Source organism: Emys orbicularis, chromosome 12 (assembly GCF_028017835.1).
Source record: "Emys orbicularis isolate rEmyOrb1 chromosome 12, rEmyOrb1.hap1, whole genome shotgun sequence".
In the NCBI taxonomy this organism is placed as follows: Eukaryota; Metazoa; Chordata; order Testudines; family Emydidae; genus Emys; species Emys orbicularis.
The window spans coordinates 43448429-43474299 of NC_088694.1; the positions used below are offsets into that span (position 1 = coordinate 43448429).

At 49.4% G+C, this 25871-nt stretch overlaps 2 gene segments (V, D, J or C); both read left to right on the forward strand.

Moving 5' to 3' along the window:
* Positions 1 to 5297: 5297 nt before the first annotated feature.
* LOC135886250 (T cell receptor alpha variable 21-like) lies at positions 5298 to 6156 on the forward strand. The segment is given in 2 exon segments: positions 5298 to 5355; positions 5861 to 6156. Coding segments are annotated over 2 exon segments (354 nt in total).
* A 7155-nt stretch (positions 6157 to 13311) lies between these two features.
* LOC135886251 (T cell receptor alpha variable 27-like) lies at positions 13312 to 13874 on the forward strand. The segment is given in 2 exon segments: positions 13312 to 13363; positions 13579 to 13874. Coding segments are annotated over 2 exon segments (348 nt in total).
* Positions 13875 to 25871: the final 11997 nt, after the last annotated feature.

A 25871-nucleotide genomic window follows, 5' to 3' on the forward strand; every position in this document is an offset into this window, starting at 1 on the left:
CAGTCTTAACTCTGAAGTCACTATTGTAACTTTACAATTCTTTGTGCAGTTACCAAAATTAGCTTGTTAAAAATCTATTCATAGCAACAATAAATGCAGACTAATTGTCAGTATCAAAAGCAGTGTATATAATTAATATAAACAAAGATGACAGAAATTTTGCTTTATTTCTCAGGTCCTTCCTCGCTCCTTCTTGCAACCTAGAATAACAACAATGACATTGCTATTAATTATTGTGTTCATTTATTTTATTACAGCACAATTATCTGGTCTTTTCCACGTGGCAAACCCAATTACATAGTCATCATACAGGTGCTGAAGTTATAGTGACATCTGTGGGAGTTTCACATGTGAAGCAATTACAGAACAAGAGATTCATAGAGTCCAAGGCCAGGAGGGAGCATTGTGATAATGCTATGAATCTATGAATCTGACCTCCTGTATAACACAAGCCAGAGAAATCCCCCAAAATAACTCCTAGAGTAGATCTTTTAGAAAAGCTTCCAATCTTGGTTTAAAATTTTTCAGTGATGGAGGATCCACCAGGACCCTGGGAAAATTGGGGATATTGATCCTTCTTCCGTCTGTTTTCTTTATTTCAGTTGTCAGGTATAGGCAGGGACTGTCTCTCATCATGTGTCTGAGCAGTGCCCAGAATAATGGATCCCGCATCTCAGCTGGCCCTATACTAGGCACTAGTGCAATACTAATCAATATAAACTTCCAGACTAGAGACAGGAGATCTCTGCTTACACAACCATTCTGAGAAATGGCCTATTATTTCATAGAGACAAGGTGGGTGAGGTAATATCTTCTATTGGATCAACCTCTGTTGGAGAAAGAGACCTGAAGAAGAGCTCTGTGTAGCTCGAAAGCTTGTCTCTTTCACCAACGGGAGTTGGTCCAACAAAAGATTTTACCTCACCCTCCTGGTCTCTCTAATATCCTGAAACCAACACGGCTACTACAATAGTGCAAACCACTATTTCCTGACTAATGGTAGCAACTGTGTGCATGCTATCACCCTACGGTACTTATACAGCCTCCAATAGTAATGGCTGAGAACTTTTGTGTATTAATCCTCCCAAGCCCTCTGTGAGGTAGAGGAATGCTGTTATTCCCATTCTACAGATGGGCACCCAAGACAGAGAGAGAATAAAGGCAGAACATTCTAAAGAACCTGTGCGACTTGCTCAAGCTGACACAGAACATGGTAAAGCCGGGAACAGAGCCCAAGCCCCTAACCACGAAACAATTCTTCTCCTTCTATGTCTTCTCTTCCTGCTAGTGTACGCAGGGCTTAGGCTCCAGCTACATTTTTACTAGTATGTTAAAAAAACCTGCCCTAGGCGCTATTAGCAGACATAGTGATAAAAATGCCCGAGCCCAGTCTGTACTACAAAGTATCACATACCTCAAAGACTAATCTTGCAATCATGAGCACATTAAAGACGATGCTCTTTGCAAGCACAATTTCCAAACCCAGCAGGGCAGCGGATAGTGTCTGCATGTTTTTCTCCTCATTCGTATCTATAAAATATGAAACAATGGTGTAGTTTGCCCATGAAAATTCATATTTGCACAGAGCCAAATAAAACAATATGAGATATATGTATCATTTGTTTAATAATTTAGACCGATAACATCAGTGGTTTTTAAGAATTTTTTTTTCTATTTCTATTTATTTAAATTTTTCACAGTTGTATGAAATGACTGGGGCTCAGACAATAATTATTCAATGACAGTATATTTTGAGATTCAATAAATTAAAGCTTTATAACCATTAAAACATAGATTGTCAATATCAGATGTCAATATACCAAGTAAATACCCGGAAGTCAAACTCTAATACATTCTCAAGCAGAATTTTTCTTGTTTTGCTTCCCTTACTTTGTACACTTCAATTGCTATCAGTAGAAACAGTTTTGTTGTTGGTTTCTGTGTGTGAGGTGAACTGATGTTTATCGACTTTACCGATAAAAATTCGAACCCTTCCAAGCCTGTCTCTGTGCTGGAGCAGGAGTAAGGAAGTGGAGCTGGCAAAGTGCAGCTCTCTTCTGCAATGCAAAATGATTAGAGAAGGAGAAGAATCACTTGATGAATTGTCATTGATGTCAGTGGGAAATGGGCCCATGTGGAATGAGTTAACAACGTGTAATAGGAATAGATCACAGGGGAGATGTTTTTTCCTCAGTCCTGTGCCTTTGACGCCAATGGGAGCAGGACTGGACTCTCAGAGCTAGAATGTATGACCCCTGTTCACACTGCTGAGCACTTACTCCCATTCACACCAGTGAGACTCCTTGCGTGAATAGCTGCTCGCCAACATGAGTAAAGGTTGGACAACCTGGTCCTCTGTTTCTTACATTTAAATTACCAAATGCAGTAAGGGCCAGATTCTCAGCTGACGCTGAAGTCGTAGTGGGAAACCATCTTCCCTTAATGGAGCGAAATGCAAAATATCTCTGGCTTCAAAGCTGTAAGATAACCCGCGTTTCAATAGCAATAACAAACAAAAATAAACTAGCCGCCCCCCCCCCCCCCCCGCCCCACTCTCCTTCCCTTTAGAACAGGGGCGGGCAAACTTTTTGGCCCGAGGGCCACATTGGGGTTGCAAAATTGTATGGAGGACGGGGTAGGGAAGGCTGTGCCTCGGCAAACAGCCTGGCCTCTGACTCCTCACACTTCCCGTCCCCTGACTGGCCCCCTCAGAACCCCTCACCCATCCAACCCCCGCTCCTTGTCCCCTAACCGCCCCCTCCCGGGACCCCCGCCCCCAACCGCCACGGGACCCCACCCCCTAGCCAACCCCCCTGCTCCCAGTCTCCTGACTGCTCTGACCCCTATCCACACCCCCGCCCCCTGACAGGCCCCCAGACTTCCACGTTTATCCAACCCCCCGTCCCCCGTCCCCTGACCGTCCCCCAGAACCTCCGCCCATCCAACTGCCCCCTGCTCCCTGTCCCCTGACTGCCCCCCGGGGCCCTCTGCCCCTTAACCAACCTCCCGGCCCCCTTCCCTCCCCCTTACCATGCCACTCGGATCAGCATGTCTGGCAGCCGCGCCTCCCAGCCGGAGCCAGACGCGCCGCGGCGCTGCTCTGCAGGAACTCGCAGCCCCACGGCCCAGAGCGCTGCCCCCGCGGCGGCGGGACTGCGGGGGAGGGGCCGGGGGCTAGTCTCCCCTGCCGGGAGCTCAAGGCCGGGCAGGACGAGCCGCGGGTCGTAGTTTGCCCACCTCTGCTTTAGAAACCGCGACTCCGCTATGGAAACCAGAGCTTCTGCTCCCCCGTATCCCTGTGCAGCTCAGACAAGAACCCGACAGAGGGCGCTGCCGCACCGACAGGAACGCTCCAGAAATGAGACACTTTCTGGAGTTTCTAGACATCTGGTTCTCTCTCCACCTCCGCCCCACGCCGCCCCACCAACAGTGGCGGCTCTAGGCACCAACAAAGCAAGCACGTGCTTGGGGAAGCCCATTTGCAGGGGCGGCAGGGATCCAGCATGGGAGCTGAGAACCAACAGGGGGCCCTGGGAGCTGTAGTTCCTTGGTTAGCTCCCTGCCTATAGAGCCAGCCCTGGAGCAGGGAAAGAACTACATTTCCCAGCATTCGCTTGGCCACTACAAACAGGAAAGAGGGGGAGGGAATGAGGTAGCTGAGACCTCATGCTGCAGCCTGCTGTGAATGGAGAGCTGCGCTGTGAGTAGGGATTCCATATTTTAACATTCAAAAAATAGGACACTCCACAGGGAGGGAGGGTAGCCCCACCCTGCCACCATCCACTCCCTCCGACTGCCCTCCACAGAAACCCCAACCCATCCAACCCCCCCTGCTCCCTGTCCCCTGATCACCCCTGCCCCCAACTGCCCCTTGGGACCCCACCCCCTATCTAAGCCTCCCTTCTCCTTGTCCCCAACTGCCCCCTCCTGAGACCCCCCCCAACTTCCACCCTAGGACCCCACCCCCTACCTGTCCCCTGACAAACCCCCGGGACTCCCATGCCTATCCAACCACTGCCTGTCCCCTGACTGCCCCCCCAACCCCCTAACCCATCTAACCCCCCCTCCCTGCCCATGACTGCCCCCCCGAACTTCCGCCCCATCCAACCCCCCAGCCCCCTTACCGTGCCACTCAGACCAGCGTGTCTGTCTCCACGCAGCACCAGACACACTGCTGCATACATGCTGCCGTGCTCCCCCGCGGTGCTGCCTTCCAGATTTGAACACCTCAAAATTCAGGAGTGCTCAAGCTCAGTTTGGGCGGCTGTTACTTCATTTCTCCCAAATATACTTATCCACTGTAACTTGCTGTAGAAAAAGTAGGATAAAATTGAGCAAGAAATGATTCCCAGTGGTTATTAGGACTGGAATTGCTATTTTCAACAGCCATTGCCCTGTTTGTTTGTTTGTTTGTTTAAAAGGAAGACAGTGATATTGCATTGGCAAATTCCCCATAGAAAGAAAGAGTGGAACAAAAGAATAATAAAGGCACCTCAACTTTTCCTCATTTATGGAGGACAGTCTTATAACATGCATCCAGATATCCTCCAATCACACAAGCTGAAAATTGTTCCACTTTACTGCAGTTCTGTAACCATATGGGAACCAATCCTGTCTGTGTTCTGTGCACATCTAAAATTCCTGCTGAATGACCCGCCCTGGGAGCGAGTTACCAGTAACCCAGGGCTGCGGCGGAAAGACGGTGCAGGTGTGGGGTGGGAGAGAGCCCAGGGCTGGGGTGGCAGGAGGTGTGTGTGTGGGGGCAATGGTGAGGGGGAATGAGGGAGCCCAGAGCTGAGGTTGCAGGGTGTGTGTGCGGGGGGGAGAGCCCAGGGCTGGGGCAGCAGGTGGGGGGTGTGGCGAGGAGCCCAGGGCTGGGACGGGGGGCAGCCAAAATTTTTTTTGCTTGGGGCAGCAAAAAACCTAAAGCCGGCCCTGTCTGTAGTCCTGGGGGCCATTCACATGGCGCTGTAAAGCGGTGTAGCCCCAGGAAGGATGCGAATTTGAAAGAGACCCCCGCTCTTCCCCACAACCCATCTGTGTCTAGAAGCCAGGCTCCGCCCACTCATAACACCCACTTGCTCAGAGCAGTTCTACAAAGTGACTCCCTGGGACTCATTTCCTGGCTGTGTTAGGCCACCCGGAGCTGCTGCTGCGGGTACCAAAGAGGCTCCTAGTTCAGGAGGCGGAGCTGGTAAATTTGCCCCAGAGGGAGAAGTAAATCTACCGGTGAGGGGGCTGAACCTTTTGTACTGAACGGGGAACACCCGGCTAGACAGCTTCTTCGCTGAGGGACAATGGGGAAACCCTGGCAGCTGTTCCCACGCCTGCTGCTACTGCTGGTGAACATTCCCTGTAAGTCTGGGGGCAGGAAACGCGACAGAAGACGCTGAACGTGATGGTGGATTTAAGAGAGAAGGACTAATTCCCTGACTCTCCCTTTGCTTTGCAAGCCAGGCACCGTTCTCTGTACTGGATGGGGATAAGGACTCCTGGGTTCAATTCCCAGCTCTGGCCTGCTGGAGTTCCTTCCCTTTTGTGTGCCTCAGTTTCCCCTCCCACCCTTTGCTTGACTATTTAATCTGTACACTCTTTGGGGGCAGGGGATGTCTCTTATTATTGTGCCTTTGGGAATCTCGCAGCCAGCAATAATCTAGGGCTAACCCCCTAACCCCAAACCCTAACCCCAGATTATAGCTATCTAGGAATATAGCAATATAGGAAAATAGCAGTCGTGGGCCAGATGCAAAGCCCCTGAAAATGAAGAGAAACTCCCCTGGGCTTCGCATCCGGCCAGTGTGTGAACGGGGCAGCGGTGCCCTGATATCTATGGGGTGTGTCTTTTGCCCTCTGCCCACAGGGGGGAGCTGCCAGACCGAGGTGCACCAGAACCTGTCTGCGGTCACTTGGGAAGGGCAGAACGGCAGCATCTCTTGCCTCTACACGACGAGCAATTTCTGGAGTTTGCAGTGGTTCAGGCAGCTTCCCGGAGGCCAGCCTGTCTCCCTGCTGATTCTGGTGTCCGATGGGAAACAAACCAAGGAGCCCAACCTCACCGCGGAGCTGGACAAGGGGAAGCGGCTGAGCTCGCTGCACATCAGAGAATCACAGCTGGGAGACGCAGCCACCTACTTCTGCGCCGTGGCGACACGGTGACACAGGAGCACTGGCAGCCTGTGCAAAAACTCCCCAGCTGGAGGGTAACTGTCAGGCTGGCTGGCGGGACAACACCACCTACTTCTTCCACAGTGCATCCCTGAGCGTGCCTCGCCTTCCTTGACATGGTCAGCCCGCAGCACCCTGCTGAGGCAGGGCAGTGCGAGGATCCGCATCGCACAGGTCCGGAGCTGAGACAGAGAGGCTGAGGAGGGAATGCACTTGGGGAATACCTCCTCCGGAATGACGCCTGAGGCAGTGGCTCTCAACCTTTCCAGAATAGTGTTGCCCTTTCAGGAACTGGATTTGTCTGGCGTACCCCCAACTTTCACCTCACTTAAAAACTACTTGCTTACAAAATCAGACCTAAAAATACGGAAGTGTCCCAGTCATACTAGTACTGAGCAGTTGCCGACTTTCTCATTTGTACCATATAATTATAAAATAAATCAATTGAAATATAACTACTGTACTTACATTTCAGTGCGTAGTATATAGAGCAGTGTAAACAAGTCATTGTATGAAATGTTAGTTTGTACTGACTTCGCTAGTGCTTTTTAAGTAGCCTGTTGTAAAACTAGGCAAGTGTCTACACGAGTTGATGTATCCCCTGGAAGACCTCTGAGTACCCCCAGGGGTACATGTGCCCCTGGTTGAGAACCACTGGTCTAAGGAGCCTGAAGGTTTGGAGGGAGGAAGGAAATTAAAAGATAAAATATAAAAACAAATGAACAGGGAGAAAAGAAAGAAAAAAGAGATGGGTAGATTTATAGATACATAGACAGGGAGAGAGACAGACAGCCAGGCATAAGAAACAGAAACGGAGATACATAAGATACTCCAGTGGCACAAAATAGCCCCCTTTCTTGAGGGACCATTAGACACTGAGGATTAAACCGAGACTGATCTCCGTTTGCCACAGACTGTGCCTCTAGAAGACAAGGCTGAGACAGCGGCAGAGTGTTTGTGCATAGCTGGCACTGCCCATTCCCATGAAGCCCAGCTCTGGGGATCACCCCTTTGTCCAGGGGGAGGCAAGTCAGAGTGTTAAACCCAGCGAAAAGGGAACTATTGAGCACAGACACAAAATGTACCAACAGTGACAACCACAGGGGGATTCACTTCAGTGTGTACGTCTCTGGCCAGGAGGGGGCAGCATTTCTAAGGAAGAGGAAGGTAGATTGAGGTTAATACAGTTGCACCTGTCTATTGTCTCTGTGCCCGGCAGAGGGCAGCTTTTCCCCTAAGACATCAGAGGCAAAGGATTACTCCAGGGCATGGTTCTGTTTTAGTGTGACTAGGGGCTTGTCCCTGATTGGCTGGGCTCACAGTGTGAGAATAACGTGTCTGATCCCTCCAGCAGAGGGCTGCAGACAGATTTTGCATCGCTGTCCTTGAGGCATGGAAAAAGCACCATCCCTTGGCCTCAGTGCGCTGAGGGGTAACCCGAAGCAGCAATGGAGAGGCAGCTGACAGCCTTGTCAGTGATACTGTCCATTCAGTTCTACTGTAAGTCTAGGGGGAGTTTGTCTGTCTAGACTGTGAGCTCATCAGGGTGGGGGCTTTTCCCCACTGTGTCTGTGCAGTGCCCGGCGTAACAGGGATCTCAGTTCCTGGGGGTCTCTGCAGCGCCGGCATAATGCCCCTCCCCCAGCTCAGTTCAGTTCTGTTGTATGGTTGTGGAGGTTTTGTCTGTTGAGCTCTGGGGGACAGGAATTGTCTTGTACTCTGTGTCTCTACAGCGCCTGGCACGAGGGGCTCTGATCTCGGCCGGGTCTCCAGGTGCTATAATAATAATTCATAGAGTTTAAAGCCGGCAAGGATCTAATCTGACCTCCTGTGCACTGAACAGGTCACAGAGTTGCACTGAGTTACTCCAGTATTGAGATAATAACAATGAGGGGATGAGGAAGGTCTGGTGCTTTTTTAGCCACTGGACTGTCACTCAGGAGACGTGATCTCATTTCCCGGCTCCGCCAGAGACCTGACCTTGGGCAAGTGACTTAGGCTTGGATTTTGGAAGGAAGCCAACAGAGTCAGGTGCCCGAATCCCATTGAAACTGCAATATGCGTTGAGTGCCTGGCTCCTATGGAAACCCTTCCCTGATCTCTGGGTGCCTCAGTTCCCCAGTGCAGGAAGCTGAATACACATAAGAACATAAGAACGGCTGTACCGGGTCAGACCAAAGGTCCATCCAGCCCAGTATCCTGTCTACTGACAGTGGCCAATGCCAGGTGCCCCAGAAGGAGTGAACCTAACAGGCAATGATCAAGTGATCTCTGTCCTGCCATCCATCTCCACCCTCTGGCAAACAGAGTCTAGGGACACCATTCCTTACCCATCCTGGCTAATAGCCATTAATGGACTTAACCTCCATGAATCTATCTAGTTCTCTTTTAAACCCTGTTATAGTCCTAGCCTTCACAACCTCCTCAGGCAAGGGGTTCCACAGGTTGACTGTGCGCTGTGTGAAGAACTTCCTTTTATTTGTTTTAAACCTGCTGCCCATTAATTTCATTTGGTGGACCCTAGTTCTTATATTATGGGAACAAGTAAATAACTTTTCCTTATTCACTTTCTCCACACCACTCATGATTTTATATACCGCTATTATATCCCCCCTTAGTCTCCTCTTTTCCAAGCTGAAAAGTCCTAACCTCTTTAATCTCTCCTCAGATGGGACCCGTTCCAACCCCGTAATCATTCTTTGACAGACCTGCGGGTGGCTATCTTAAAACAGAAAAACTTCAAAAACAGACTCCAACGAGAGACTGCTGAGCTGGAATTGATATGCAAACTAGACACAATCAACTCAGGGCTAAATAGGGATTGGGAATGGCTGAGCCATTACAAACATTGAATCTATCTCCCCTTGTAAGTATTTTCACACTTGCTTCTTATCAAACTGTCTGTACTGAACCATCTTGATTATCACTTCAAAAGTTTTTTTTCTCTTACTTAATTGGCCTCTCAGAGTTGGTAAGACAACTCCCACCTGTTCATGCTCTCTGTATGTGTGTGTATATATATCTCCTCAATATATGGTTCACTCTTTATGCATCCGAAGAAGTGGGTTGTAGCCCACGAAAGCTTATGCTCTAATAAATTTGTTAGTCTCTAAGGTGCCACAAGTACTCCTGTTATTTTTGCGGATACAGACTAACACGGCTGCTACTCTGAAAAGTAATCATTTTAGTTGCCCTTCTCTGAACCTTTTCTAATGCCAGTATATCTTTTTTGAAATGAGGAGACCACATCTGTACGCAGTATTCAATATGTGGGCATACTGTGGATTTATATAAAGGCAATAAGATATTCTCCGTCTTATTCTCTATCCCTTTTTGAATGATTCCTAATATCCTGTTTGCTTTTTTGACTGCCGCTGCACACTGCGTGGACGTCTTCAGAGAACTATCCACAATGGCTCCAAAATCTCTTTCCTGATTCGTTGTAGCTAAATTAGCCCCCATCATATTGTATGTATAGTTGGGGTTATTTTTTCCAATGTGCATTACTTTACATTTATCCACATTAAATTTCATTTGCCATTTTGTTGCCCAGTCCCTTAGTTTTGCGAGATCTTATTGAAGTTCGTCACAGTCTGCTTTGGTCTTAACTATCTTGAGCAGTTTAGTATCATCCGCAAACTTTGCCACCTCACTGTTTACCCCTTTCTCCAGATCATTTATGAATAAGTTGAATAGGATTGGTCCTAGGACTGACCCTTGGGGAACACCACTAGTTACCCTTCTCCATTCTGAAAATTTAAAAGACCCTTTGTTCCCTGTCTTTTAACCAGTTCTCAATCCATGAAAGGACCTTCCCTTTTATCTCATGACAACTTAATTTACATAAGAGCCTTTGGTGAGGGACCTTGTCAAAGGCTTTCTGGAAATCTAAGTACACTATGTCCACTGAATCCCCCTTGTCCACATGTTTGTTGACCCCTTCAAAGAACTCTAATAGATTAGTAAGACATGATTTCCCTTTACAGAAACCATGTTGACTTTTGCCCAACAATTTATGTTCTTCTGTGTGTCTGACAATTTTATTCTTTACTATTGTTTCAACTAATTTGCCCAGTACTGACGTTAGACTTGCCGGTCTGTAATTGTCGGGATCACCTCTAGAGTCCTTTTTTAAATATTGGCATTACATTAGCAGAGCTTTTGATAAGGTCTCCCACAGTATTCTTGCCACCAAGTTAAAGAAGTATGGGCTGGATGAATGGACTATAAGGTGGATAGAAAGCTGGCTAGATCGTCAGGCTCAACGGGTAGTGATCAACGGCTCCATGTCTAGTTGGCAGCCGGTTTCAAGTGGAGTGCCCCAGGGGTCGGTCCTGGGGACGGTTTTGTTCAATATCTTCATTAATGATCTGGAGGGTGGCGTGGACTGCACTCTCAGCAAGTTTGCAGATGACACTAAACTGGGAGGAGTGGTAGATACGCTGGAGGGTAGGGATAGGATACAGAGGGACCTAGACAAATTAGAGGATTGGGCCAAAAGAAACCTGATGAGGTTCAACAAGGACAAGTGCAGAGTCCTGCACTTAGGACGGAAGAATCCCATGGACTGCTACAGACTAGGGACTGAATGGCTAGTCAGCAGTTCTGCAGAAAAGGACCTAGGGGTTACACTGGACGAGAAGCTGGATATGAGTCAACAGTGTGCCCTTGCTGCCAAGAAGGCTAACGGCATTTTGGGCTGTATAAGTAGGGGCATTGCCAGCAGATCGAGGGACGTGATTGTTCCCCTCTATTTGACATTGGTGAGGCCTCATCTGGAGTACTGTGTCCAGTTTTGGGCCCCACACTACAAGAAGGATGTGGAAAAATTGGAAAGAGTCCAGCGGAGGGCAACAAAAGTGATTAGGGGGCTGGAGCACATGACTTATGAGGCGAGGCTGAGGGAATTGGGATTGTTTAGTCTGCAGAAGAGAAGAATGAGGGGGGATTCAATAGCTGCTTTCAACTACCTGAAAGGGGGTTCCAAAGAGGATGGATCTAGACTGTTCTCAGTGGTACCTGATGACAGAACAAGGAGTAATGGTCCCGGTGACTTGTTAATGTTAATTTTATCAATTAATTCCAAAACCTCCTCTAGTGACACTTCAATCTGTGACAATTCCTCAGATTTGTCACCTACAAAGGACGGCTCAGGTTTGGGAATCTCCCTAGCATCCTCAGCCATGAAGACTGAAGCAAAGAATTCATTTAGTTTCTCTATAATGACTTTATCGTCTTTAAGTGCTCCTTTTGTATCTCGATCGTCCAGGGGCCCCACTGGTTGTTTAGCAGGCTTCCTTCTTCTGATGTACTTAAAAACATTTTGTTATTACCTTTTGAGTTTTTGGCTAGCCGTTCTTCAACCTCCTCTTTGGCTTTTCTTATTACATTTTTACACTTAATTTGGCAGTGTTTATGCTCCTTTCTATATACCTCACTAGGATTTGACTCCCACTTTTTAAAAGATGCCTTTTTATCTCTCACTGCTTCATTTACATGTTTCAGAGTAGCAGCCGTGTTAGTCTGTAGCCCAGGAAAGCTTATGCTCTAATAAATTTGTTAGTCTCTAAGGTGCCACAAGTACTCTTGTTCTTTTTTCATTTACATGGTTATTAAGCCACGGTGGCTCTTTTAAAATTGTTTTACTGTGTTTTTTAATTTGGGATATACATTTAAGTTGGGCCTCTGTAATGGTGTCTTTGAAAAGTGTCCATGAAGCTTGCAGGGATTTCACTCCAGTCATTGTACCTTTTATTTTCTGTTTAACTAATCTCCTCATTTTTGCATAGTTCCCCTTTCTGAAATTAAATGCCACAGTGTTGGGCTGTTGAGGTGTTCTTCCCACCACAGGAATGTTAAATGTTATTATATTATGGTCACTATTTCCAAGCGGTCCTGTTATAGTTACCTCTTGGACCAGATCCTGTGCGCCACAAAGGAATAAATCGAGAATTGACACTCCCCTTGTGGGTTCATGTACCAGCTGCTCCAAGAAGCAGTCATTTAAAGTATTGAGAAATTTTGTCTCTGCATTTCGTCCAGAGGTGACATGTACCCAGTCAATATGGGGATAATTGAAATCCCCCACTATTATTGAGTTCTTTATTTTGATAGCCTCTCTAATCTGCCTTAGCATTTCATCGTCACTATCACTGTCCTGGTCAGGTGGTCGATAATAGATCCCTACAGTTATATTCTTATTAGAGCATGAAATTACTATCCATAGAGATTCTATGGAATATGTGGATTCATTTAAGATTTTTACTTCATTTGATTCTACATTTTCTTTCACATATAGTGCCACTCCCCCCCCCCCCCCCCGCCCCACGACCTGTTCTGTCCTTCCGATATATTTTGTACCCCGGAATGATTGTGTCCCATTGATTGTCCTCAGTCCACCAGGTTTCTGTGATGCCTATTATATCAATATCCTCCTTTAACACGAGGCACTCTAGTTCACCCATCTTATTATTTAGACTTCTAGCGTTTGTGTACAAGCACTTTAAAAACTTGTCACTGTTTATTTTTCTGCCCTTTTCTGATGTGTCAGATTCTTTTTTATGTGAATGTTTCTCGTCTGGTCTGGCCCATACTTTATCCTCTTCCATCTTCTCGTCCTGACTAAAACCTAGAGATATAACTACACAGGAGGCCAGACTAATGGACTCTTGTAGACTTAAACTCTATGAATAAAAATCAATTGGGCAGTATTATTAATGGGACTTGTGCTCCTGAGTCCCCTAAGTACTTTGGAGAAATCTCTCCCTACAGCTTTAGTTTGATAATTGAGAGGAGTCATTTCTTCATGGAGGCTGCCTAGGAGATTTGGACACTCGGGTCAATGGGAGTTGGGCACCTGACTCCCCTTTGAAAAGAACTGAATATTTCTGCACTCGCTTATACACTTGGCCACACGGGGGCAGCTTTCACAAGGTGAAGGGCACTACGGGAAGGAGTTCTAGGCAGTGGCACACGGCTGAGATGGGAGAGAAGGGGCTGGTCCCTCATTGGCTGGGCACACGGGGGCGGGGGGGGGGGAGAAGAACGTGTCCGATCCCTCCAGCAGAGGAGACCCCAACACACGGGCCAGCCCCAGGGGAGAACCCAGCAGCGTCCCCGCGCCCTGGGCTGTCAGGGAGCGCAGGGATGGGGAGGCCGCGGGGGCTGTCCTGGGTGATCCAGCTAATGCACGTGTGGGGTAAGGGCTGGGGAGACAGACCCGCTGGTGACTAGCAGGGAGCTGGGGCTGGATTTCATTGACTGTGTGGTGGGGAAGAAGGGAGTGAAATGGGGAGATCGGTCGGTCTCTCCCCCCACAACCTGTCTCTCTTCCCACCCTGTCCCGCGGTTCCCGGGGGCAGGTGGCTCGGGGCAGTATCTGACTCGGTTCCCCCTTGTCTCTGTTATTCCCAGTGGCCAGCGGGCAGCTCTCTGTGGAGCAGAGCACGGAATGGCGGGGTGTCTCCGAGGGGCAGAATGGCACCGTGACCTGCACTTACTCCAGCGCTATCACCAGTTTACACTGGTACCGGCAGGCTCCCGGGGAGCGGCCCCTTTTCCTGCTGATGCTGTTCGGCAAGGGGAGCGAGACACAAGAACCGAATTTCACTGCGGATCACGATCCGGAGCAGAAGCGGAGCTCCCTGCACATCCGCGGCTGCCAGCTGGGGGACACCGCCCGCTACCTCTGCGCCGTGGAGACACCGTGACACAGGGCGCAGCGCAGCCTGTCCAATAACTCTGGGGGTGACCCGGGAGGGGCTGCGGGGCGCTGGGGGCGCGCGGGGCGGGGTGCGACAGAGCCCCTTGGGCAGACGGGGACAGGCCCTGCTGGGGGGGGGCGCTTCCCACAGAGGGCCTCCCCTCACACCTCTCTCCAGGACCGTCTCTCCTTCAACGAGCGCCCTGCCCTATTTAAATAGCGCTCTGCCTGCTTCACCACCACAACTGGGGGTCGGGGGGCAGCCCTTCTAATTAACCCCCATTACACCCAGCAGGGGTCACTAATGAGCCCTTATGTTGCCTGCTCATCAGTGAGCTGGTAGCCGAAGCTAGCTTGCTGCAAAGGGCCGGCCAGCCCATGACGCTGTCCAATCCCTGCTGAAACTTTCTTATTATTGCTCAGTTGGGTCTGATGGTGCTAGGCGCTGTACAAAGAAGCGACTTGTGCAAGGTCACTTAGGAGGCCAGAGCCAAGATTGTCAGAGCATTTTATAGGAATTAGGAGCTTAACTCCCATAGGCACCTTGGAAAAAAATCCAACCCTAATCTCCCTGGGTTTCAGTTCCTCATCTGTATAATGGAGGTGGCTAATAATATTTTCTCTGTCTTTTCTATTTAGATTGTAAGTTTCTTAGAGCAGGGACTGTCTCTATATATCCGTGCATTGCCCAGCAAAATAAGGCTCTGATCTCAATTGGGTTTCTAGGTGCTACTATAATATCAAAAGTTAATAAATGGTACCAACAGCAGCTCTGAATCCAAAGGCCAGCAAGTCGAAATAAGGCAAACGTTTTTTAACAGTGAGGGTAGTTAACCATAGGAACAACCTGCCTGGGGTGTGAGGGATTCTCCATCCCTTGAAGTCTTTACATCGGATTTGGATGGGACACCTGATAATTCATGGGATGATGAGGGTGACTCAGCACTGACCTCAGTGCCCCAGCAGGGTGCTAGGGGGCGCTGTGCTGCAGGCAGCAGGGTGGGGGCTCTTTATGGGGCTCTCTTCCCTGAGAGCTAGTGCTGAGCCCAATGTGACACTAGGGGGCGCTGTTCTGCAGGGAGCAGGTTGAGGAGCTCAGGCGGGAGGGCCCCGTTTTAGCCAGTTCTGATTGCAATCTGCCAGTGGGGTGGTACTGTCACTCAATCAGTGGTTAACTCCGCCAGGAAGTTTGGCTCTGCTGCCAGTCTACAATCAATCAGGAAACACTAATTGCTTGTTTGCAGCAGAGCTGTCACAGACACGTCGGTTGTCATGTCGAGGGCCATGCAGCAGCCTGAGAGCTAACAAGACTTGTGGTGCAGAAGAAGAGAGAAAGTGTGACACTGGGGCAGGAGGAAAATCTTTTCATTATGAAGGAAGAAAACCTACTGTGGGCTGTGACCGCTTTGGTATTACTTGGTAAACAGAGACTCTACAATTGGAATCTTCTTAACTCAGAGCCAGAATAGAAATGAGGGTTGGGGAGTCTTGGTGAACTGGGCAGGGGTTTTCAAAGTGAGGGTTTGGGTACCCAGTTCTCTTAAGTGCCTTTGAAAAAATCTCAGCCTGAAGCTTTGAAAAACCTTGGATGAAGGGGGTGGATCACTTGATGATTCCCTGTTCTGTTCATTCCCTCTGGGGCACCTGGCACTGGCCACTGTGGGAAGGCAGAATACTGGGCTAAATGAACCTTTGGTCTGACCCATTATGCCCGTTCTTATGTAACGGGAAAATATCGCAATGCTGCCCAGTCCTTGGGCCATTCTTTCTATTGGTAAAAAGTTCCAATGGAAATCACTGGAAATGTGAGTAAAACTGATGGTGGGGTGGAATAGTAATAATATAATAATAGTATATAATAATATTTAATAATTAATAAATATTTACCAATAATTAATCAGCTGCAACAGCCCATGATTCCCACCTAGGGGTGGGTGCTGTGCAAATCAAAAATAAGTGTCAGTGCCTGATCCAAGATGACGATGAAGATTGTTGTCATCATCAGGATAATCAATGAGGGACGCTCTCCATAAATAAATTCAGGGGCAAGATTCTATGACTAACCTCTCCTTCACCCACTGTATATTCTTTTAAAGTTTGTATTAATGTTTCAATTTCAATTCAAATTTCCAAACAATCACTAAATTGACAACAATACGTACAACTAGTTCACAAAACTGAGGGGGGGGGGGGTTGGGGAAATTCAGGGGGGTGTACACCCCCCCCCGGGGGTCTAGGGAAATAACTGGGAGGGGGCTGGGAGCGCCAGCCGGAGTGCGGCAAGTCCCGCTGCCCCGTTACCCAGCCCGGAGCGCGGCAAGTCCCCGGTCCCGCTCCCCCTGCAGGAGAGCGACAAGCCCCGGGTCCCGCTCCCTTGGCCCGAGCGCGGCAAGTCCCCGACCCGCTCCCCCGGCCGGAGCGCAAAAAGCCCCGGGTCCCGCTCCCTTGGCCCGAGCGCGGCAAGTCCCCAGTCCCGCTACCGCACCCGGAGCGCGACAAGTCCCGCGGCCCCGCAACTCCGGCCGGAGTGAGGCACGTCCCGCGGCTACCCCGACCGGAGCGCGGCATGTCCCGGGTCCCACCCCCCTGGCCCGAGCGCGGCAAGTCCCCCGTCCCGCTACCCCGCCCGGAGCGCGACAAGCCCGGCGGCTCCACTACGGCCGGGGCCCGGCAAGTCCCCGGTCCCGCTCCCCCGGCCCGAGCGCGGCAAGTCCCGGTCCCGCTCCCCCGACCGGAGCTCCAGGGCCGGATATAAATGTCCAGCGGGCGGAAAGCAGCCTGCGAGCCATAGTTTGCCCACCACTGCACTATAGAAAAGCTTAGAATCAAACAGGGGCCCGTGATTACAGCAAAGCGGTCCCGGTTTTGAGAGTCACAAGGCGGCAGTGAAAGCACAACAGTGAAGGAAAAGGATCATTGGCCGAAGGTGTTGAACTGACCCAGATTCCTCCCTGAAAAACCGAGGGGGGCGGATCTGAACCCAACGCCCAAACCCAGAGGAAATGAGGGGAGGGAAGGGGTGTTTGCTTCTGATTTCTATGTGAAACCGTCTCTGTTTGGTGGCTCTTCTACCCACCCCAGCATTCAAAAAGGTTTGGTTGTAGCTGTGACTGTCTCTATGCAATAGATAAAATGTTTAGATACGAAATGCACTTCTTAGGCTCTGTGATTCCCTGGCGAGGCGCGCGTGTGTATAAGAAGCTGGGCGAACAGAAAGATTGACGGACGCAAAGAAAGACCTGAGTGGATGGATGTTGATTTCAGAGGAGCTGAAACGCTTCACAGCAGCTAAGAACCAGCCCGACAGAGTTAGACCAGAGTTGCGGTGATGGGGCAGAGATCAGAACCTCGCGGTAAGTCCTGGTGTCTTTTACAGCATGTTTCCGACTGCAGGAAATCCTGGTACAATTTTCCAAGATTTGTGGGGTGATTTGTTTTATTGACAACAAATATTTTCATATAAAGGTTGTAAATTCATGCATATATATTAATTCACATAAATATAAGTGAGATAATAACGCACCGGGCTTGGTTTGCACAGCATGGTGGGTATAAAACTACACAGGGTAGAAACGGAAAGTTCCTCCCAGACACGGGAAGAGCAGAAGGAACTGAACTTGGCAGAGACGGGTCATAAAAAGGGTCGGGTAGAAAACAGTCTCTGAGACCCTCGGTGTGTGTGAGCACCTCGATCACTTCTTGTGTCGCCGGAGGTGCAGCTCTGCCCTACTGCGTACCTCACAGCACAGTGATATACGGCTGTTCCTTGCAGGGACACAGCCTCAGTCTTCAAGGGAACCGCCTTATTATGGTCGAAAAACTGCTTAGACTGTTCCAGCGGTGACCGTGTTCTTCAGCAGGAGATTGATACGCTGCCAATAAACGCTGGGGTGGTTGGTTCGGATACTGATGGAACCAGAAGGGATTTCGGCTGGTGAAAGCGGCGGTGAAATTACACTGCAAAGTGGCGGGTTGCCCCACTGAGATTTTCATTGCTGCAGGACACTGAAACACAGAATTACTTTGAACAAGACCTGTTGAAAGACGGGAAAAAAACAGTAATGAAACTACATTTATTCATTCATATTTTTACACAAGTCTCTAATGATCTTATGTAGAAACTGGTTTCCATTCTAAAACAACGTATCTCGAAAAGAAAGCGAAGTTCTTTCCTTAAACCATACAAGTCTCTGGTTCAGCGAATCTAGTTTTCTTTTAAAACTATTACGTGGGATTTTCAAAAGATCGTTAGGAATTTGGGTGCCTAATTCCCCTAGGCTTCTTTGAAAACCCTAGCCTGTTCTAACTGGACTCTTGTAGCTCTCAAACACAATACATCAAATAAAAACTAGCATTTCTCTCACCTGACTTCACAAGTAGAAGACAGATCTGTAGAACAAGGCAGAGACCATTTTGCAACTTGAAATTATCCTCCTTTTTGCTTGTCCCTTTATCCGATTCTAAAAATAACTTTTCCTCCTGTTTCGTTTATTAAAGGAACGTGCATGCTGTAAAAATGCCCGCTCCGTGACTCCCCCCTCCTTCTCCTCTTTATGACATAAGAAAGAAATGCTATCCAGGGGAGTGTTGGGTTCAAGTACAACTTAAATAAAAAAAACACAATGTAAAACAAGTGACCTTCTCCGTTGGATCATATGAACTGGAACCATAAACTCCCTAAACATTAAATCTCACCAAATGAGGGTCAGTCCATCCTCATCATCATATCCACTCATTATACTCCACACCGGAACACAACCACTCTATGAACTTCATACCCTCATACCTCAATGTCTGTACTTTGACCCATCAACCTTTTACCCCAATCGGGGATATTGCAGATTATGTATTCCTCATGCCACCTGACCTTAAACCAGACTTTGCACCCTCCATAATCTGTATGTTATTCCCTGATAACCAGAAACTTCTATGCTCAAACTCTGTTAACTATTTTTTTTTAACATGATCTTAATAAAATTTTTAAACCTGTAATTACCAGTAATTCAGGCGCGCCCCCTTGTGGACATAATAAGCCATGCAAGTAATTTTGAAAAACCATCTAGAAAACTATCAGGGGGTAGCCGTGTTAGTCTGTATCTACAAAAACAACAAGGAGTCTGGTGGCACCTTAAAGACTAACAGATTTATTTGGGTATAAACTTTCGTGGGTAAAAACCTCACTTCTTCATGCATCTGAAGAAGTGAGGTTTTTACCCACGAAAGCTTATGCCCAAATAAATCTGTTAGTCTTTAAGGTGCCACCAGACTCCTTGTTGTTTTCATCTAGAAAACATAAGACTGGTCTGGCCCAATATGGCCAAAGGTCCATCTAGCCCAGTGTCCTGCCTTCCAACAGTGGCCAGTGCCAGGTGCTTCAGAGAGAATGAACAGAAGAGGGCAATAATCGAGTGATCCGTCCCCTGTTGGCCAGTCCCAGAATCTGGCAGTCAGAGGCTTGGGGACGCCCAGAGTATGGGGTTGCGTCCCTGACCATCTTGGCTACTAGCCATTGATGGACCTGTCCTCCATGAACCATTCAGATATTTTTCTGAGGGGGTAAAAAGCTCATTTTCACATGGAATTTCTCACGCTTCTCCTGTTCCATCATAAGTTATGGATCTGGTGCAGGAGTCATTGGGAGAAATTATCTAGCCCTTGTTAAGCAGGAGGTCAAACTACATGGGCATAATGCTTCCTTATGACATTAAAAATCTGTGTATCTGCGTTACTTCTCTCCAGAAGAAATTATTTCAAAGATTGGATTATTCCTACAAGCCATTCCATAGATACCGGAGTTTGGGGAAAGTGTTTCATTGCTTCTTAAGAAAAAAAAAGATCTTCTCATTAGAGTTCCCCATTTAAAACCTGCTTAGTGTAAATTACTGTCAGTATTAGTGGTTGTAACTCTGCCATAGCCAGTCCCAAGCCTGGTTGGAAAAGCAGGAGAGTTGGCATCAGGCTGGCAGCCAGCCATAAAACTTTGCCAAATAAATCCATGAAATGAGTCCTCTATAAGCCTTATATGTAGGCTTGGAAGGATTCGATTTTAGCAGTAGAAGTAAAAATGTGGATTTCACCATATGCCGCACAAACCCAGGTACAAGTACTTCCCTTGATAACCCTTTGCCTCGCTGTAAAATTCAGTTAAGAAAAATGCTGCTTGAGAGCTTATTTGGCGTTTGATTTGTGGCTATTTACTTTGCAGTTGACACACGAATTCTCAGCATCATGTTGTAAAGGACACATTGCTTTAACTTTTGGGATCTCGGGTGTTTTCTCTCATTCATTGTGTAAATCACCCAAGTTCTGCGATGAGTGAGGGGCATGAGGAGGAGGAGGAGGAGGAGCACTGTGGGTACGTCTAGCTGACATCGGGGCCCCATTGTGCTGGGTGCTGCCCAGACACTGACAGAGACAGACACCGCTGCGATTAAACATTTGGGCTGGGATTTAAGAGCCCGAGGAAGGAAGGCCTCCATTCAATCACAGGTATTTATGGATACATGTATCCATTTGTTTTGATGGGTGGCATCTTCAAGAGACCCTGCAGGCATTCTGCAGAGTGTGTGTGTGTGTGTGTGTGTGTGTGTACACAGTCTGTAATGTATCAGCGAGATGTTGACAGGGAGGAGAGCACCTGTCTGTCTGAGCTGTGGCCCATGGGGACGCTCTCTCTGGTCCACAATGGAGCAAATAATTAAGCAATCAATTTGCAAACACCGAGAAGATAATAAGGTGACAAATAACAGTCAGCATGGATTTGTCAAGAACAAATGTCAAACCAACCTGATAGCTTTCTTTGACAGGGTGTGCCCGCAAGGGGGGCCGTGATACCGGCGAAAGAATTACACTCAGTGCCTGAGAGTAAAAAGTAAGGCTTTACTGAAGGAAGAACTTACACGCCAAGCTGCGCGGGGAGTCCCTGAGGCGCGTGTAGGGGCTGCGGGGGATTCTGACCGTCCAGGACAGCTGGCCAGGCAGGACTCCACTGAAGGGAGTCCGCTGCAATGCTATATCCCCCCGCGCTTATCTCAAGGTTACATGGGGTCAACAGCTGGCTACATTCATTGCATTCATAAATTGTACTCATTATATAAGCTAACTTGTTTACAGACAAAAACATGCTGAACTATACTAAACTACATTTTGGCAGGATCTGCCAAACAACGTTCATTGCACGGCCTTCAACTGCTTCCGCTCACATTCAGTCACATACTCCGTCCGCCACTTAGCTCCTCGCCAAGCTTCCACAACCTGTCCCCTACACTCCACCCCTTGGCAGACTGAGGTGTGTTAGTTTAGTCACTGCCACCAGCGCATGGTGAGCGTGCGCACCGGTTTGGGTGTTGCCAGCCGGGCCAGGAGGGTGGAGAAGCAGTTTATGCAGCATTGTAGGAGAACAAATACACATACAAATCCCAGTAGTCCCATTAATAACAGGAGTCCGATGCGTCTCCCCCAGGCGCCGAGATCCGGAAGCCAGGAGGTTAGCCTGGGCAATGCGCCAAGAGTCATCCCATGCAGAGGCCTCAGAGCCTACATCATGTAACACTTTCAAATGGTCCATCATATTGTGAACATCAGTTTCAATGCGCTTATCCTGATTCGAATAAAAACAACAACTTTCATTAATCAAGGCACAAACACCACCTTGGGCAGCTGATAAATAATCCAGCGCCATGCGATTTTGCAATACTACTTGCGATAGAGAAGTCACCTCTAATTGCAAAGCATGGATTGCATCTATGGTATCATTTTCTATAATCTCTAACGTGGCTGAAATATTTACAATAGTGCGCTCTAATTTGGCCACCCCTAGCCAGGGGAGGAAAGTGCGGACGAATTGATGAAAGCCTGTGGGTCTCTGCACAATGGGGTTTGTGCTCTGTCGTGAACGTGTCAGCAATATATAATTGTGCACTGCACGAGCGTGCATGGTGTGCATTCCATACAAATAGGGGAGAAGCCATCCCAGTGTGCACCGTCCGTACCATTGGTTGGGTAGGGTTTTATACGCCCAGCAGCCACATAGCCAGTACAACCCTGGCAGCCCTGCTGTGGGGAGCCATATGCTGCCTGAGGTGTTGCAACACCAGCTGTCAGAGCTCTGGTTACACTGAGGCCAATAATGGGTGTGCGGGATATGCCCGCGTCTAATCGTATTGAGGGGCGTTTTCCATACGGGTGTGCTGGTGTTAAAATAGTACAAAAACCCACGGGTATGTAGTCCCCACTCACCCCAATGCCACCACCGATGGCAGAGGGTGGTGCCATTCGAATAGGTCAAATTAGTTCCAGAAGAACCGGAACAATTGTCACTTGAGACCCACTTCTCCCCAGCCATCCACTCAGTGTACAATCCCGGTAGGTTGGCGGTGACATTAAATTGCCCAGTGCCTGGCAAGTATTCTATTACTACTGCACACGAGGACAGGGGAAGTTCTCCAACAGGACGAACAGCGTCCATTGCTGGAGATCACTGCACACACCAATGCGCATTCCCTAATACCACCACCGGTGTCCCTTGGCGCTGGTAGGGGGGTGTTTCATTATACTTGGTGAGAAAGGTGGTATCGTTAAGGACCCAGGATTCATTCCACGGTACTGCAGCCCACGGGATGCCAGTGCTTGCCAATTGGGGGGCGTGTGTGCAGTACCAGCAGTCCGACTTGTTACCTGCTAGTGCCACTGACTGCATCCACTGGACAGCGGAATTGTGGTGCCATGTGGCTTGGGAACCAGTCACAATCAAACCTAGTCCAAGGATTAGGCTGTAGAGAGCATGTCGCAGGGACATCACACAGGTTTTGGTCTTTGGGTGGCACGCCCGGGGTGGTCCACGGGGTTGTGCAAACTGCAGAGCAGCGGTCATGGTCACCTGGAAGAAAGACGCTTAGAGGGCACATAAATTGGGGCGTCTTCCCCTTTTAGCAACACGAGGTGAGTATCCCCGGGGCCATCGTCTAGGATTTCCCCTTCAAGCGGGTTATGCTTGGTGGGGTCATGGACCCAAACTGCACGCCCAGTCGAGCCGAACCCCCCTGCTCGAGTAGTGGGCGTAAGCGCCTCCACTTCCTGCACATCAGGCAATCCAATGCGCTCGCAAATCAGCTGTGCAACCCGCTCGCCTTGGGAGAGGGTTATTGCCTGCAGGCCATTGTGCACCAACAGCACCTTAACCTCCCCCGTGTAGTCAGCGTCGATCACTCCCGCCGCCACATCTATGCCCTTGAGGGCCAGGCTACTGCGTGGGCAATGCGCCCATAATAGCCTTGTGGGAGCCCAATGGCTAAGCCAATACTCACGAGGTTTCGGCTATTAGGCTGCAGGGTGAGGCGTTCTTGAGGGACCCGTAGATCAAGACCAGCACTTCCCGGGGTGGCCCAAATGGGGAGGTGGGCTTGCGGGTGCAGACGCTGCACTCGCAACACACGGGGCCGCTCGATGACCTCCCCCTTAAACCTGGAATATGGGGTGGAGCCATACAGGGGACGGTCATTGAGCGCGGCTGCAGCCTGGTGGAGGTTACGACTCCATCCGGCCAGGGATTCAGTGGGGGACAGTTTGCGTAGCTGCTCTTTAAGCAAACCGTTCATGCGCTCAATGAGCCCGGCGCCCTGCGGGTGGTATGCAATGTGAAACACCCACACTATTCCTCACCCCCAGCCCATTCTCTTACTTCCATCCCCGTAAAATGGGTTCCCTGATCACTCTGCACTTCAAGGGGGGATCCGTAATAGCAGATAAGTTCTTCTAACCCCTTTATAGTCTGCTCCTGTGTAGCACTTGCGCACGGGTATACGAAGAGCAGGCCAGAATACGTGTCTACTGCAGTCAGCGAGTACTTATGCCGCTGACTTTCAGGCAGCAGGCCAATGTAGTCCACCTGCCATACCTCCCCAAGTCTTTGGCCTCGCTTCAGGTACCCCTTCTCTGTTTTCAAGCGCTGGGGGCAGAGCCTCGTACACTGTGGGCAGTGCTGACAGGCGTCCCGCTGCACACCGATTGTAGTCTGCAACCCACGATCAGTGGCCCATTGCATTGCCTTTTCCCCCCCAGGTGACCGCTCTTTTGGTGTATCCACTCGGCCAGGCCGGGGGCAGCTACTGCGTAGACTGTGACCATGTCATCTACCTCTCTGTTGAACTGGGCCTCGTCTGCTTCCCCTATCAGGTGGGCGTCTACATGACGAACAGCAACGGGCCTCTGACTACAGGCATCCCAGATTGCAGGCCACATGTCGTACCCCCAAAGGGGTCTGTCATGCACCTTCCAGCTAGCCGCATGCCAGACGGCCATCCATTGCGTCATGCCTTTGTAGACTGCCCAGCTATCTGTATATATAAAGAGGGGCCCTGGGTTCTCGGTGATGGTTATAAACGCTGCCCGTAGCTCTGCCCACTGGCTAGACAGGCCGGGGCCGGTCTCAAACAATATTTCCTCGAGGCAGGGGTTGTACGCGGCCGCTCGCCACCAGCGTTCTGCTCCCCTATAAGAAGCTGATCCATCAGTAAACCATGCGGCTTCTCGTTGTTGTTCGGTTAAGGAGGCGTGTGGGGGGGGCTCCGCACAGGGCGGCTGGGGTACCTCGACCGGGGGGGCATATGCATGCTGCCCTTCAGAGGGCAGTTCCTCAAAGGTGACAGCACCGAGGAGCTGTGCGTGCGTATTGGTAATGTTCGCCTGGGTCATTTGCATACGGAGCTGCAGGTAGTGTTTCCACTTCCATAGGGTTTGGGCCTGGGCTACTCCAGTCCGCGTAAGTGGGCTCTCATCCCGGACCCAACCCATAATTGGAAGCGGAGTACACACCTTCACAGGCTCCGTGCCTGTTATGGGCTCAGTTTGCTGGAGGGCCCATACTACTGCAAGCAGCTGCTGTTCAAGGGGCGTATACCGCTCAGCTGAGCCTCGTAGGGATCGCGACCAATACCCCATGGGCTCCTTCTGAGACGAGGCTTACTGCCATAGCCCCCATGAGGCCACATGGTCAACCACCGTTACCTCAAGTTCAAAGGGGGTGCCCCGTTTACCTTGGCTCAGTACTGCTTGCTGGCTGAGTGCCTCTTTAGCCTGTTGGAATGCGGCATGCTGTTTGGCTCCCCAACTAAATGTGGCTTTCTTCCAGACTACTGCTTGTATGGGCTGCAGGATATACCCTAGATGGGGAATAAACGTGCGCCAGTATCCTAAAGGCCCAAGAAAGTTTGGGCTTGGCTTACGTTAGTGGGCTCTGGGAAGTGGGTAATCATTTCAATGGTCTTCTGTGGGATTTTACGCTGAGGCCCTGACCAAAGTATGTCCAGGAAGATCACCTCCTGGCTGGGTCCGGTACCTTTTAGGTATGTCTCTTTTTGCAGCATCAGCCCTTTCCTTGCCAGCTTCTGTGAGCAGGGCCTGCCTCTGGCTCACAGCTTAACTTTGCTTTATGTTAGCAAAGTCTTGACCATTACTTTAGTTCAGGCCTTAGGCCTCATACCAGGCCTCTGATACCAAGGGTTTATATCTCAGGGCCTCCTCTTACTACAGATGGATCCCACACTTCTCTCCTATGCGCTGTTAACTGTTGAGAAGACATTGCACATGGCAGCACAGTTACTCGCAAAGTTACTGACAGAGGATGAATCGTAGGCACCCGAGTGTGATATGGACAGCAGCAATTTATCAGTGCTTTTGGCATTCACAGAGCAGCTGCATACGGTAGACCATCGCTTTTTGGGCTAGAGAAACAAGCACTGATTGGCGGGATCACATTGTCATGCAGGTGAGGGATGATACCAGTGGGTACAGAACTTTAGGATGCATAAAGCAACCTTCCTGGAGCTATGTGCTGAGCTGGCCCCCAACCTGCAGCCAGAATGAGAGCTGCCCTTTCAGTAGAGAAGTGTTGCAATCACTGTGTAGAAACTGGCGAATTCAAACCGCTACCGGTCAGTTGCAAATCAATTTGGAGTGGGGAAATCCACTGTTGGGTTGCTAATGCCACTTATGTTGTTTGGAGAAT